This window comes from Mytilus galloprovincialis, chromosome 13 (genome assembly GCF_965363235.1).
Source record: "Mytilus galloprovincialis chromosome 13, xbMytGall1.hap1.1, whole genome shotgun sequence".
Lineage (NCBI taxonomy): Eukaryota > Metazoa > Mollusca > Bivalvia > Mytilida > Mytilidae > Mytilus > Mytilus galloprovincialis.
Genome location: NC_134850.1, coordinates 70,482,026 through 70,495,764, shown reverse-complemented (window position 1 = coordinate 70,495,764; position 13,739 = coordinate 70,482,026). Strand labels below are relative to the sequence as shown.

The 13,739-nt window shown below is 32.0% G+C and overlaps 2 protein-coding genes across 3 annotated transcripts in view; one reads left to right on the top strand and one right to left on the bottom strand.

The window, feature by feature from the left end:
• LOC143057332 (integrator complex subunit 11-like) overlaps positions 1-9,669 on the bottom strand; it is a 28,945-nt gene extending 19,276 nt beyond the window's left edge. Inside the window, exons 1-5 of one of the 2 annotated variants that reach the window (XM_076230632.1) lie at positions 9,534-9,669; positions 3,428-3,439; positions 2,678-2,763; positions 1,615-1,694; positions 417-528 (exon numbers count right to left, since the gene is read on the bottom strand). In XM_076230632.1, coding sequence (XP_076086747.1) covers positions 417-528; positions 1,615-1,694; positions 2,678-2,763; positions 3,428-3,439; positions 9,534-9,561 — 318 coding nt within the window. In that variant the 5' untranslated portion in view covers positions 9,562-9,669. The other variant, XM_076230633.1, reaches the window with a different exon arrangement.
• A 385-nt stretch (positions 9,670-10,054) lies between these two features.
• On the top strand, positions 10,055-13,173 carry LOC143057576 (ceramide-1-phosphate transfer protein-like). The gene is made up of 2 exons (XM_076230892.1): positions 10,055-10,210; positions 12,562-13,173. The coding sequence occupies exons 1-2, from the start codon at positions 10,092-10,094 to the stop codon at positions 13,070-13,072; spliced, it is 630 nt and encodes a 209-aa protein (XP_076087007.1). The 5' UTR covers positions 10,055-10,091; the 3' UTR covers positions 13,073-13,173.
• The last annotated feature ends 566 nt before the right edge of the window (positions 13,174-13,739 follow it).

The following is a 13,739-nucleotide window of genomic DNA, read 5'->3' as shown; positions in this document are numbered from 1 at the left end:
TTAAATTTGATCGTTTGAAAATTTATTTTTCAGAAATGAAAAAAAAAGTTCTAGGATCGGGGGGTTTTAACTAGGGTCGGTCGGGTTACTGGAACCACACATATATTTTTATTTGGCCAAAGTTCTATAATTTCTTTTCTTCTCAGCCATGAGAATCAATAAACAATATGAAGTATTGCATGGAAAGTTAATCTTGTAAATTTAGCTAATATCATGAATATACCATTTATCGAAAAACAACAGAATGTTTTAGAAATTATTATTATTGTTTTAAATGACGACACTTTGATTTTTTGCAACTTTTCCTAAATTTTCAGAATGCCAAATTTTCAAATAAATTTGTATAAGTGTTTATATAAACATTCAATCTAATTTGTCTAAAATAATTTGCCTAACATCATGAAAATCATACATACCAATAATATAGGACAGATGGCTTTTGTTGGATGTGTCATGTAGATTGGTCCATCAAATCCCACCATTTCAGACATGTATGGCAAAGCACCACAATGGTCCAAGTGAAAATGACTACAAATATAAATAAAAAAATACTTATTTTATAAATGATAAAAACAAAGGGATACATTGATAAATGAATAAATAGAAAGATGAGTAAAAAGCCTATACTAAAGGGATGAGTGAATGGATAGATGCTCTCAAGAAAACATCAATTTTGAGTAAACATTAGTAATCAAAGTGTTTGTAAGCACTGAAAGTAAAGGTTGCTTTAATTTATCTGTTGGAGGTCAAATTGTATTTAAAGCATTGATTGTATTCGATTCAAAGTTCTTCAATTATGGACAAAGGAAGACAACTCCGTTTAAAGATTACATTAACAATGACATCATTGATATTTTTAGAACAAATCTTAGATTCCTGTACCTTGCAAAAGCTATACATTTTCTTGACAAGTATAACACCACTTTTTAACTTGAATATCTGAGCATAGATTTCATTGATTAATTTCTAGAAATAATCATGAACAGGATGTTTAATATGTTATGATCAATGAACTATATTTTGTGTATATCAAAAGTAGTGATAAACCTTAGACAATATATATATATATCAAGTCAATACATTGTAACATAGGGTTTTTATTGCATTAGGCCAAAAAAAAATATGTCTGTTTAAGGTTACATGTTTTAAAAAAATAGGATATAGGAAGGTCAGTATTTTCATTTTATTTTTTTGTCATGATTTTGAGTGTTTGGTTTTGTCTTGTCTTGGTCCGAGTTGATCATGGCCGAGTTTACCCGTAATTTTAATGATAGGATTATTTCCCTTTGTTATGGAAAAAATGGCGGCAAAATGTTTATTTCATCACAAGAGTCTCGAATTTCCTTAAAACAGCTTCAGTTTATTTTTCACTTTACGAGGGAAATAAAATGGCTTAGGGTCGGCACTCAAACTAGGGTCTGTCAGGTAACCGTAAACAGACTCATATTTTTTATTGGCCTTACATGCAATCTTTACCCCCAAAAATTTGTTAATCATGAGTAGATGGGCTGCTCACCCTTATTAATCATCCTGAGCTTACCTCTCAACCATGTCAACCAACTTTAAATATTTGGTTTTTTTTTGTTTTAAATTCTAACTCAAAGCTATACTAACGTAATAATAACACAGTCTAGGTGATCTGTTAACCTCTCATCATCTGTCTTTGTAATGTAGGAAAAATCTGGAAACCGCCTCTGTAATTATAACAGAGATCAGATTACAAATAATTTGAAAGTATTTGGCATAATAATAGCTTGAATCTTTATGCTGATACACCATTTACCATGCTAATTAAAATAAAATCAATATGTTGCCCCTTATAAAGTTTTTATTTTGAAGTTTTATTATTCATATCATTTTCCTTTTAATAATGTCCTGTAGGAAATTTCTTATCTGAACTATGGTCACTATCAGTTTCAATGTTCCCTTGTGTGCATTCATATTTAGATTCTCTTTCTATGAACCATGCTGTCTGCAATATTAATTGAATTAACATGATTAGAAGAATTTTTAATATAAAATGCATTTGCATTGTACTAACATGACTAACAACCACATAACACTTACAATGAATGTGCTGATATATTTTATCAATTCAGGAAAATGATCAAAAGAAAAAGGAATCCATTTAAAATGTGTTTGGCTATTAAATAACAATCTGAAAGGTATAAACCTTTTGCACAAGCACAATATTATTCTAAAGATCTTATTTGCACCACTGGTTGCGGCCATATTTGTCTTGAAATTCAAGTTGAATGATATCTTATACATCATGTACATGTTATATAATATGTATCTGTAGTTTTGTAGCATTTGGCTTAATTGTTCATAGAATTTATCCAAAACTGTCTTGGTGAATCTCTAGTGTAACTTTCTATATTTAAAACTAATAGTGGTGGCTATGTTTGATAGCAGATTGGATCTTCCAATATATAAATGTATAAAGAGGAACATAGATGGTTCTGTTAGATTCTCTTTAAAATCAAGTATAAGAGTAGGATTTATGGGGTAAAGAGTGCAACCACCCTTTGTGGTAAAAATTTGGTTGATAGGAAATCACTGAAGAATGACTTAAGCAGTCAATGGCTTGAGTAAGTGCCCCCCCCCCCCTTTATGGAAATTTCTTTATCTGTCACTGAGAAGCACTTCAATCAGTAAACTTTTATAATAGACTTACATCATCGTTATAACCCATGTGCATACCACAATCCATCATGATGTTTTTACCACCAATTGTCACCAATATACAGCTCCTACCCACATCTGTAGATAGTGAAGATAAAATAGCAATAAAATAATTTGATATTGATGCAAAATTTCAATAGTCTATCATGCATGTCATATGATCATAAGGACTTCTTTTTTAAATCAATATTTTTTTGTAAGGTTACTTAAAGTGTATTCGCCATGTTCACTATTACATTGTTTCCAATGGACACATATATTGAGTATTTTCTAGTAAAAATGGCACCTCTTTCATGTATGGATCTAATTTTGTGACATTAATTCCAAAGAAAAAGCTCCAAATATACCATATATATCAGGAAATTGTATTTTGTGTATAATTTTGTAGTCCTCTTAGTTTTAAAAGTGAGAAAATAAACCATACAAATATTTTACAGACTAGAATAATTCATCTTTTATCAAATAAATAAACTACATGCATGTAATATGGGCTTTGGTCTTTGTTGGAGGCTGTAGGGTGACCTTCAGTTGTTACTTTTTGTGTTATTTGGTCTCATCATGAAGAGTTGTCTCATTGGCAACCATATGCATACCACATCTTCTTTTTAAAAATAACGTCCCTTTTTTAATATTGGTAAAATTATATTTTGTACATACATTTATATACATTTTGTATAATCTCTTGCTAGATATTTAGGCTACCATTGGCTATTTACAGCTTGTTTAGTATTCTTAAACTTACCCTGGCCTGCACCTGCAAGAAAATGAAATAATGAATTTATATTTATGTGAACAAAAAGTAGTTAAAGTTTTAGATATTGTCATATAAATCATGTGCCAAATTAAGTATCAAATCTGGCATTTTAGGGGTTTTAAAAAAGGTATTCATATGGAACGCCGTAGCTGCCTTATGTGTACTTGTTTCTAGATACGCTTATACTTTTCAATATATGCACATAGTTTTTCTATATATGCACATACTTTTTCTCTATATGCACATAGTTTACTTTATATGCACATAGTTTACTTTATATGCACATAGTTTTTCTATATATGCACATAGTTTTTCTATATATGCACATAGTTTTACTATATATGCACATACTTTTTCTCTATACGCACATACTTGTTCTCTATATGCACATAGTTTACTTTATATGCACATAGTTTTTCTCTATATGCACATAGTTTTTCTATATATGCGCATAGTTTACTATGTATACACATCGTTCTCCGTGTGTATACTTTTCCCTTATTTTCTTGATAGTTCTTCAAGGATATACTTGTATTCAATATACTTTACTATTTCCTGATTGAAGGAATCCTGGGTACCGTAATGGTAAATAAAATGGCAGAGCCACTGATGCTGACTGTTTTAAGGAAAGTGGGATTGCAAGAAGTTTACGAAAGTTTTGAACGGGAAGCTATAACTCCTGATATAATAAGTCTGCTTTCAAAACAAAATTTGCAGTTTTTAGGTATTCTAAACGCAACCGACATGATGAGATTGAGGGCAGAATGTGTAAAATATGGAAAATCCAAACCACAGAAAATAGGAGGATACTCTGGAGCACCAAAATTTGATATTGATAAATTAACATTAGACAGTTTGTTAGATTGTGGATTCCAAATATCCGATATTGCAAAACTTTTATTAGTATCAGAGCGCACAATATATCGCCGAATGGCTCAGTTTGGATTGTCAAAACAAGGCTTTTCAGAAATAGACGATGGTGATCTGGAGAGAGTAGTTTCGGAAACCATTAAAGATTTCCCAAATATTTTGGCGAGCAAATGCTACGACAACTGTTAAGAACGAAGGGTTTAAAAATACAACGATGGCGACTAAGGGACTGCATTCATGAAATAGATTCGTCTGGAGTTCGAGCAAGGAAAGCTGGTCGTCTCCATCGGAGAACTTATAACGTAATGGCCCCTAACCATTTGTGGCACATAGACACCAACCATAAACTAATTCGATGGAGGTTTGTAATAATTAGTGGCATTGACGGGTTTAGTAGGATAATTATGTTTCTTTCGTGTAATGACAATAACACTTCTAAAACTGTTTTGGAAAGCTTCCTCACCGGTGTTGATAATTATGGCATACCATTAAAAGTAAGATCCGACAAGGGACGGGAAAATGTTTCTGTAGCAGATTTTATGCTGACGGAACGAGGTGAAAGCGGCATGATCACAGGTCCCAGTACACATAATCAACGGATCGAAAGACTCTGGAGGGACATTTTTGAAGGCGTCTTGTGCTATTTTTATAATCTTTTCTACTACATGGAGGATCATGATATCCTTGACCCCTTAAATGATCTACATTTGGCAGCGCTGCACTATAATTTCAAGGATGAAATTAACAGAAGACTGAATGTGTGGTCTACAGCATGGGGTTGTCACAGAATAAGGACCGTTAAGGCTACTCCCCTGCAGCTTTGGGGCTCAGGGCAAGTTCAGAACCCAGTTGGCATGCAAATGAATGAGACGGAATTACCAGAATTAGGAGTTGGAGAACAGAACAATGAAGCTACCAGAGATGGAGAAAGGCCAATATTTCAACCCTTAAATCTTATAAATGAACAATGTAGGGAGATCCTAAATAATGAATTGAATCGAACAGGCGAGAACTTTGGTATTGATGACTATTTAAATCTTTGGAGATCATTTCGGTAAATAATTAACATTAACAAAATCATTAAAATTACATGTGATTTAAAGTAAAACATTGTTGTTGTTGTTGTTTTAGCATGATTAAAGACATAATATTGTTTTTGGTACTAGGAAGATTTTGTATTGATTCTGCCCCTTTATCAACAGTTAAGATAACTTAGTACCTAAACTTTTCTCTATTATTCACCAACAACCACAAAATATAGGCAATCTAGCATTACATAGCTCGTCTCAAACCAGGTTCTGATTACAGAACATATTGACATGTAGTAGTTATAAAAGTAAAACTAGAGGTATTTTATGCAATGCTCACACAGGGCTGCCCCACGTACCCATCAACATAAATAGTAAATTATTCCGTATAAGGTACCCCCAGTTACAAGAGTTTGTGACCTTGACATACTTTATGTGCCTGTCCCAAGCCAGGATCCAGTGTTCAGTGGCTGTCTTTTCTTATTTGTTGTTTTGTTTTCATGGGGTCATTTTGTCGCTGTGTCTTCCAGGTTGTTTATGTCTAGTTGCTTGCACTTTTTGTAAGGAGCCTGCTTGAACTCACTTGGTAGTGTAGGTGATGCCATTGTTGAAGACCACTACAGTGACCTTTGGCTGTTGTTTTGTGCATGTCCTTGTGCTGTTCTGTGGTGGGATGATATATCATGTGTTTTTTTTTATCCCCTATCAGTTCTTTTATATATAATGATGGACTAGTGTTGCAAAGTGTTCAAAAGCTGTTGTATTTGCAAAGATACGGCATAAAAATGACATGAAATTTCATTCAAAAAGATTGCATTTTATGAACAAGTAGATGTAAATTGTGATGCATAAAGCATTTACACTTTGAGTTTAGCATAATAATACATGTACGGGTTAAGTCTTCTGTGAACTTAATAAATATGGAAATAAGACATATTTGGCACTTGCAATGTTTTATGAGGTCAAAGTCAAGTAGTATACAGTGGATTCCTTTTAATCACATAACCAATTTGTTATAAAACAAGAGGCTCAAGTGGTGAGCCTGTAACCTCACCTGGTATGCTTGGTATAGGACCTCCCATGGATGGTTCATACCAAGTTTCAGTTCATTTGGCTCTACTGCTACAGAGGAGAAGAAGTTTTAAATTTCAACCAATCAAAACATGTAAATCCTCATGGCAGCCATTTTTTTTTTAACGGACCTGGATGATTTATGCAAATTTTGTAAAGGACCTCCCATGGATGCTTCATACCAAGTTTCAGTTCAATTGACCCAGGGGTTTCAGAGGAGAAGATCAGAATGTAAAAGTTTACGGACGGACGGACGACGGACGCCAAGTGATGACAAAAGCTCACATGGCCTTTGGCCAGGTGAGCTAAAAATGTGCAACTAACAGGAATATGCAATTATAATCAAAGCCCCAACGGTGCTAAAACTAATTGCAACTAGAAGTAGGGCTGTCGGAACGACATCAATACCCGCACCCCACATTGTTTTGAAATATTACTATTTTTAATTACTTATTGCACATCTACAGATGATGGACACTCATATGCAACAATGAAGAAGTAGTTCCAGGGACATGAGGCATGCCTGAAATATGACTTAGACACATTTGGGCCTCTTGTTTTGGCCCCTGGACCAAAAAAAAAATCCTAAACCTTATTGCACATCTGCGAACTATATTCAACCATTCTATAATAAAATTGAAACCCCAAAATGCAGAAGGAGTTCCAGGGACATACCTCAAATAAGACTTAGACCCAATTGGGCCTATTGTTTGGACTCCTCGACCAAAATCGAAATTCTGAAACCTTATTGCACATCTGCAGATGATGGGCAATCATATGCAACAAGAATTATCTTACTATGGCTTAAAATGAAGGAGGAGATCCAGGGACACGAAAGTGTAAGGGACGGACGGACAGTCAGACGGACAGACAGACGGATACGAAAACAATATACCCGAACTTTCTTTAGAAAGTGTGGGTATAATAATCAGGAATATGCAAATAACAGATATGTGATTAAATGGAGACTACTGTATGATAATTTTACTACTCAGGCAATACATACAATGTTACATAATTTAATATCCAAATAAAATGAACTGTGAAATCTAAACACAAATAACAACATCTTAACTATATGAAGAGGCTCCTTAGAGAACAATGTATAAGTGTAAAATACTGTAAAGTACTGCAACAGTACCCAAACATTGTTCCCAATTCTTACCAGTACCTTATTTAAAAAGTACTGTTGCAGAGGTTTGTCACAGTATCAAGGTATAAATGATTAAAATAATTAAGATCTGTGACATTGCTGTTGTTCCCATAGCAATAGTTAATCCTTTAACTTTGTCTAAATAACTCAATAAACCATAATACATCTAATACTAACAATTGTCTAAAATACTACTAACAGTAACAATATCTAAAATCTAGAAAAACTATGTGCATATAAAGTAAACTATGTGCATATATAGAAAAACTATGTGCATATAAAGTAAACTATGGGCATATAAAGTAAACTATGTGCATATAGAGTAAAACTATGTGCATATATAGACAAACTATGTGCATATAAAGTAAACTATTTGCATATAGAGAAAAAGTATGTGCATATATAGAAAAACTATGTGCATATACAGTAAAACTATGTGCATATATAGAAAAACTATGTGCATATATAGTAAAACTATGTGCATATATAGAAAAACTATGTGCATATAAAGTAAACTATGTGCATATATAGAAAAAGTATGTGCATATATAGAAAAACTATGTGCATATATTGAAAAGTATAAGCGTATCTAGAAACAAGTACACATAAGGCAGCTACGGCGTTCCATATATTCATATTCAATTACCGTAATCAGATGTGTATAGTACATGTATACAGATGTTTAAACGCTGGGAGAGACTTCTGAGAAGGGGGTGCAAATTGTATATTCATGATATATGCATCAGTCAGGGGACTTTCTTAAATGAGTGATTTTCTAAATCACTGATTCAAGTAACATTATTTCCATAAAGGTTGAAAGTAAGAGTTGTCTTTCTTTAATAATCACCTATTTAAGTAGTACAAAATAATCACTTGAAGAAGTGATTTAATTTTACTGTAGCTTTAAATATAGAATACTAATGATCCAGGGACTAATTATGTTTCTAAACTTATCAGAACCAACATCTGTGTTGTCTAGGATGACCAGGTCATTTCAGGTGATGACACTGTACTGAATCTAGGATAATGACATAAAAATCACTTGTTTAAGTATCATACCTAAATTTCCTTCCCAAAAATCACTTCTTTAAGTATCATTATTTTAATAACCCCCACTAATTTCAACACCCCCGAACAGTGAAATTTTTATCGCGAACAGTAGAATTTTATTACATAATCTGAAAGATGAAACCTTGAACTTTACAGGAAAAATACTCCCACTGCTGGGAAAAATCTGTTTAGAAAGTATCAGTTCATTATGTAAAGCCATTATTATAGCATTTTTTCAACTAAAATAGAATTTGCAGCTAACTGATAGCATCAAAGGCATAAACCTTGATACTTAACAGAAGCAAAAAATTCATTTTTTTTCAATTTTACTAATGAAAAGATATTTTTTAAACCTATGTGTTTAAAATTTTGGTAAAACTACAAAATCACAACTTGTGACAAAACTTCGAATTTGCTACTCAAATAAGTGATTTAAAAATCACTTATTTCAGTAAGTCCCCTGACTGTGCATACATTGATTTTAACAATTCAATGAGTTTTAACTAATAAATTATAAATGAAATAAAAATAGATCATTCTTTGTTTTAGCACTATTTTATCAACATAAATATTACAATTTATTTATTTATTGCGTATAAAAGATTATTCGTAATTTATCCCTATTCCATACCAGGGGGTCTCATTGGTTGGGTATGATCGCAATAACAGTGCATGTAATTTCTCGTGTCCCACCGGACATTATTTCACGTTTTCATGTGTCATGCCTAATAAAATCAGCCTATCCTGCGTCACGCATAGACCCCATAGGTACACAAACAATGTATTGATATTACTCCTGACTGACATGACATAATTATTTTCATAATTTTGTTTAGACTCAGTAGATCACTCAAGTCAAGTAGAAAACTGTGACATTTGAGTAATGCTTCTGTACATATTGTGGAATGATAACATAAATTACCTAGTGGTGTCACTCGAATTTCTGTCATTTTCAAATAAAAATCTTTATGTTATGAATTTGGAAGATAGTTCTGCTTTTGTATCTACTTTCCTGAGCTGAAGCATGATACGTCCGGAATTCTTTAACCGTATTCGTTCTAAAAATAGTCAGAACCGAGTTAAGATCTTGAAAGATTGTACTTTTTCAGAATCATAAAAGATACGTAAATTAGGTAAATGAAAACAATGTAAAATTACAACGTTCTCATGTCTTGAAAATTATATGACGACAATTCAAAACAAGAAATTAACATAATTTTTATTATGCAAGCAAAACATAGAACAAAACTCAAACAAATTACATGCTTTTTTGTATGAATGTCATTTTTATTTAATAAAGGTTAGTTGTTACAGGTTGCTATTTTAAATCTAAATTGGTACATAGTAATACCATTAAATACTCTGACAAGAAACAAACTTGCTAATTCTTGTTTTCTTTATAATCGTGACAACGTTTTAACCTACAAATTTTTACCTTTACTAATCAAGATTGTCTTGCTTTGTTTACGGAGACAACAAAATGGCATCGCATGACAGTTTTGATATCGAGCGACTTTATAAGTTGTTCCATAGCTGTATAAAAGATGACGACACGATTGATATGGACGAATATGTGAATGCATACGAAGAATTATCAAAGTAAATTATTTATATTGTCAAGGCTATATTTTTACAGAAACTTTCCACTTCATTTTCAGTCCAATAAATTATTGACATGTAATCAGATTATATGGAATCAGGGTACGTTCGCCCTGATGCATGTTCGCACTAGTACCTGTTCGTCCTCATACATGCTTGGTCTATTCGACCTGATTTTATTTCTTTTTTTCAATATTTGTCTATTTGCAGAATGTTTAATATGGGGACGAAGTCTATTTGCAGAATGTTTAATATGAGACGAAGTCCCCAATTACGGTAGAAAAATCAATAATAAAAAAAAAATCTACTAATGAACTCAAAATCGTTAACTTTTTATTTAGATCTACCTCTGTTTCTGGTCTTGTTTGCATGAGTATGATGAGACTTTGAATAAAATGTATATTTATCAACACATCAACACACATGACAAATAAAGTCATGAAAGTAAGGAATTCAACACCCAATCATTTTTAATAATTGTTTGATATAAAAAAAATGTTACCTGGATAACAGCGTTTCTTTGTTTACATTGGTTTCTTTGTTTACATTGAATATGACGTCATAACTTAAATAACGTCACAACTAAATCCCTAACAACAGAACCAATACCAGAAAGGTTACGGTATTTCTTTTCTTTTATCAACATGTTTGAATTAAAAAAAAAATAATACAGACTTCGTCCCCATTCACAGGTAATGCCTGCCTCATATTAGGCAAAATAAAATAGTATGTGTGGTTCCAGTTACATCTGAAAAAAAGTTAGGATAGGTAGGTAGGGATTTTTTTTTATTTTATGTTTTTTTTTTACATTGAGTCTATGGGAGCATCATTCTGACTTTAACAGTGCTTAATGAAAAATGACAATAAAAATCTTTTGGGTAGGCTAATTTCTAGACGAAAAAGTAGGGAAGGTAGGGTCACTGGAACCACATGCTCACATATATTTTTATTTGGCCTTATGACTATGAGTCAGGTATAATTTACATTGTACCCCCATGACCTCAGTACCTGTGAAAGGGGACAGAGTCTGTATGTCAAACTTAATGTAAGTTAAAAATCTGTGAAAAAGAAACAGCATTACCGCAACGTTTTCGATTTTGGTTCTGTTGTTAAGGATTTTAGTTGTGATGTTATTTAAGGATTATGTACCCTTCTGTTGATTCAATGCTAAGCATATGGAAATTTTATAGAAAATCCACAGCCTTTATCCTTGTACTCTTATGTTGGGCAATTTGATGACTGATAGATATAGGATAATTGCATGCAGTGCTAACATCGATTTCCTTAAAACAAGTTTATTAATGTAGTTATTGGTTAAAACAAATAAAAATATGGACCAAATCAAGTACACCTTTTAAGGTGTGTTCGACTTTAGTGACTCAGCACGAGCTATTTTGGAATTTACAGGTTGGTTAGAACTTTTTGTAAAAAATAAACACTAGCACATCATAGAAAAGCAAGTGATTAATCTATGTTTCAAATTTTATAACAAAAATCTCTGTATTAAAGGCTGTGGATTTTCTATAAAAATCTTGGTTTATTTGCCATAAAGTACTCTTTTTCTTTTAAAGGCAATGAAACAGTAAATTATAATGCATTCCATGTGTGGTGTAAGTTTTGATACAATTGATGTTTGAAAAATTTGTACAAAAATGGCTACAGAAGGGGTCATAAACCTTAAGGAAAGGCAGCATGTTCAATGTAAACATCTTAACATTTTACTCATAGTCTCATGACAAACAAAACTGGAAAAGGGAATTAGATTTCTGCACAAATGCAGGAAAATAAAAAAGTCTGAAAAAAAATTCATGATTTTGAGTTTATTAGTCATGTTAGGAGAATGAAAATTTTGCGAAAAATAATAAATAATTCATTTTTAAAATTTTTTTTTTTTATTTTTCTAACGTCGAAGGAACTTCATCCCTTTAATTTTTGTATAGAGTATATTTAAGTTTGGGTTATACTATCCATTGAGGGAATCTGACCAACCTGTTTAATGGGAGATCACTCTTATTCTTAAAAATGATTTATAATGTATAGTTTAAATCTATGGCATAATGGGAGGTAACTCTTGTTATAAAATTGAGGAAATGTGGTATGAAGGCAGTAAGACAACTATAGTTCAAATGAAAGAGAAATGAGCAACTATGATTCACCATATGGCCTTTAACAATTACCTAAACGTATTCAGTATAGTCAGCTATTAAAGACCTATAGTCTATAGAAATGTACATGACAAGACAATGACAAGATGAAGATTTTAAAAACAATTCAAATTCTAAAACCAAAAGTTTAATGATCATTAACCATTGTTAATTTTCTTTAAAATCCTTGTAATTATTATTTTGTAGGTTGTTCGGTATTCTTGGTTCTGTGTTCAGCTTTGTGAATTCGGATGTTGTAGAAAAAGTTGGAATTTTACGAGACTATAGAAAATCTCCAGAAGCTGCAGATTACGAAACAATTGAGAAAATGATAAAGTATGAAGTGGCCAATAAGATAACAGATAATAAAAAGAAAGCATCAGGATCACGGACATTACTACGACTTCACCGTGCTCTAGAATTTACATCACGTTTAATGCATGATGTAAAAGCAGCTGACGAACACGGGAAGATGTCTCACATTACAAAGGAGGCTTATGATGCAACATTGTCTAAACATCACCCATGGTTGATACGAAAGGGGGTCCATGTAGCTGTTTATACCCTGCCAACTAGGAAGCATTTTATAGAGAAATTACAGGCCAAGGACCCGGTCCAAGGATTGGAGTACTTAGGAAAGACTGCTGATATTCAGCAGAGGATATTTGATGTGACAGAGGCTATATACACAAGAGAAAATCTACATGGACTACCTTAATGCAGAACATTTTTTTAGTTTCTTTCCATTAATTTTTTTATTGTTTTTTTTCAGAGATTTTTATCCTTTGTGTATGTAATTTTCTCCTAGTATGTACTGTACTGTAAAAATGTTTTTGTTCTTGGAATCAATATTTAAGCTTATTGTGATATAATTTGTATGTTTATTATTTAATACTAACTTCCTACAAATAAACCTTGTCTAAATACTGCACTCTAGCAGGTCTAGGTGCTCAAGTTACAGCATATCTTTAAAGTCAGATTTATAAGTAATAAACAAAACTAAGAACTAATAGCTTAAACAAAACATCAAACACAATAACCATGCTTTTTATTTATAGAATATATTTGACTTTTAAATGTATGTAGACTTAATACAATGTTCTTTGGGACCATCTATTGCATCATAATAATTGTTCTATTTATAGATATGTAAACATTATTTTGTTTTTGTCCTGTCAGAGACTGTAATTCTTCAATGCATCTTCTTCATGTTAATTTCCAGTCAACTTTCTAAAGTTTTAAATATGATAAACATTCGTCATACTTGGTTTATATTAGAAATATTTTAATCAATATTGTTATATAAGAGACATGACAGATTTGTATTCAGATTGAAACTGAAATCCAGATTTTATCTATAAATTTTAAAATAATCAAAACTTGAA

Coding starts and splice junctions, on each gene's coding strand:
- LOC143057576 (XM_076230892.1), top strand. CDS start 10,092: ATGGCATCGCATGACAGTTTTGATATCGAGCGACTTTATAAGTTGTTC. Junction 10,211..12,561: donor GCATACGAAGAATTATCAAA/GTAAATTATTTA, acceptor ATTATTTTGTAG/GTTGTTCGGTATTCTTGGTT.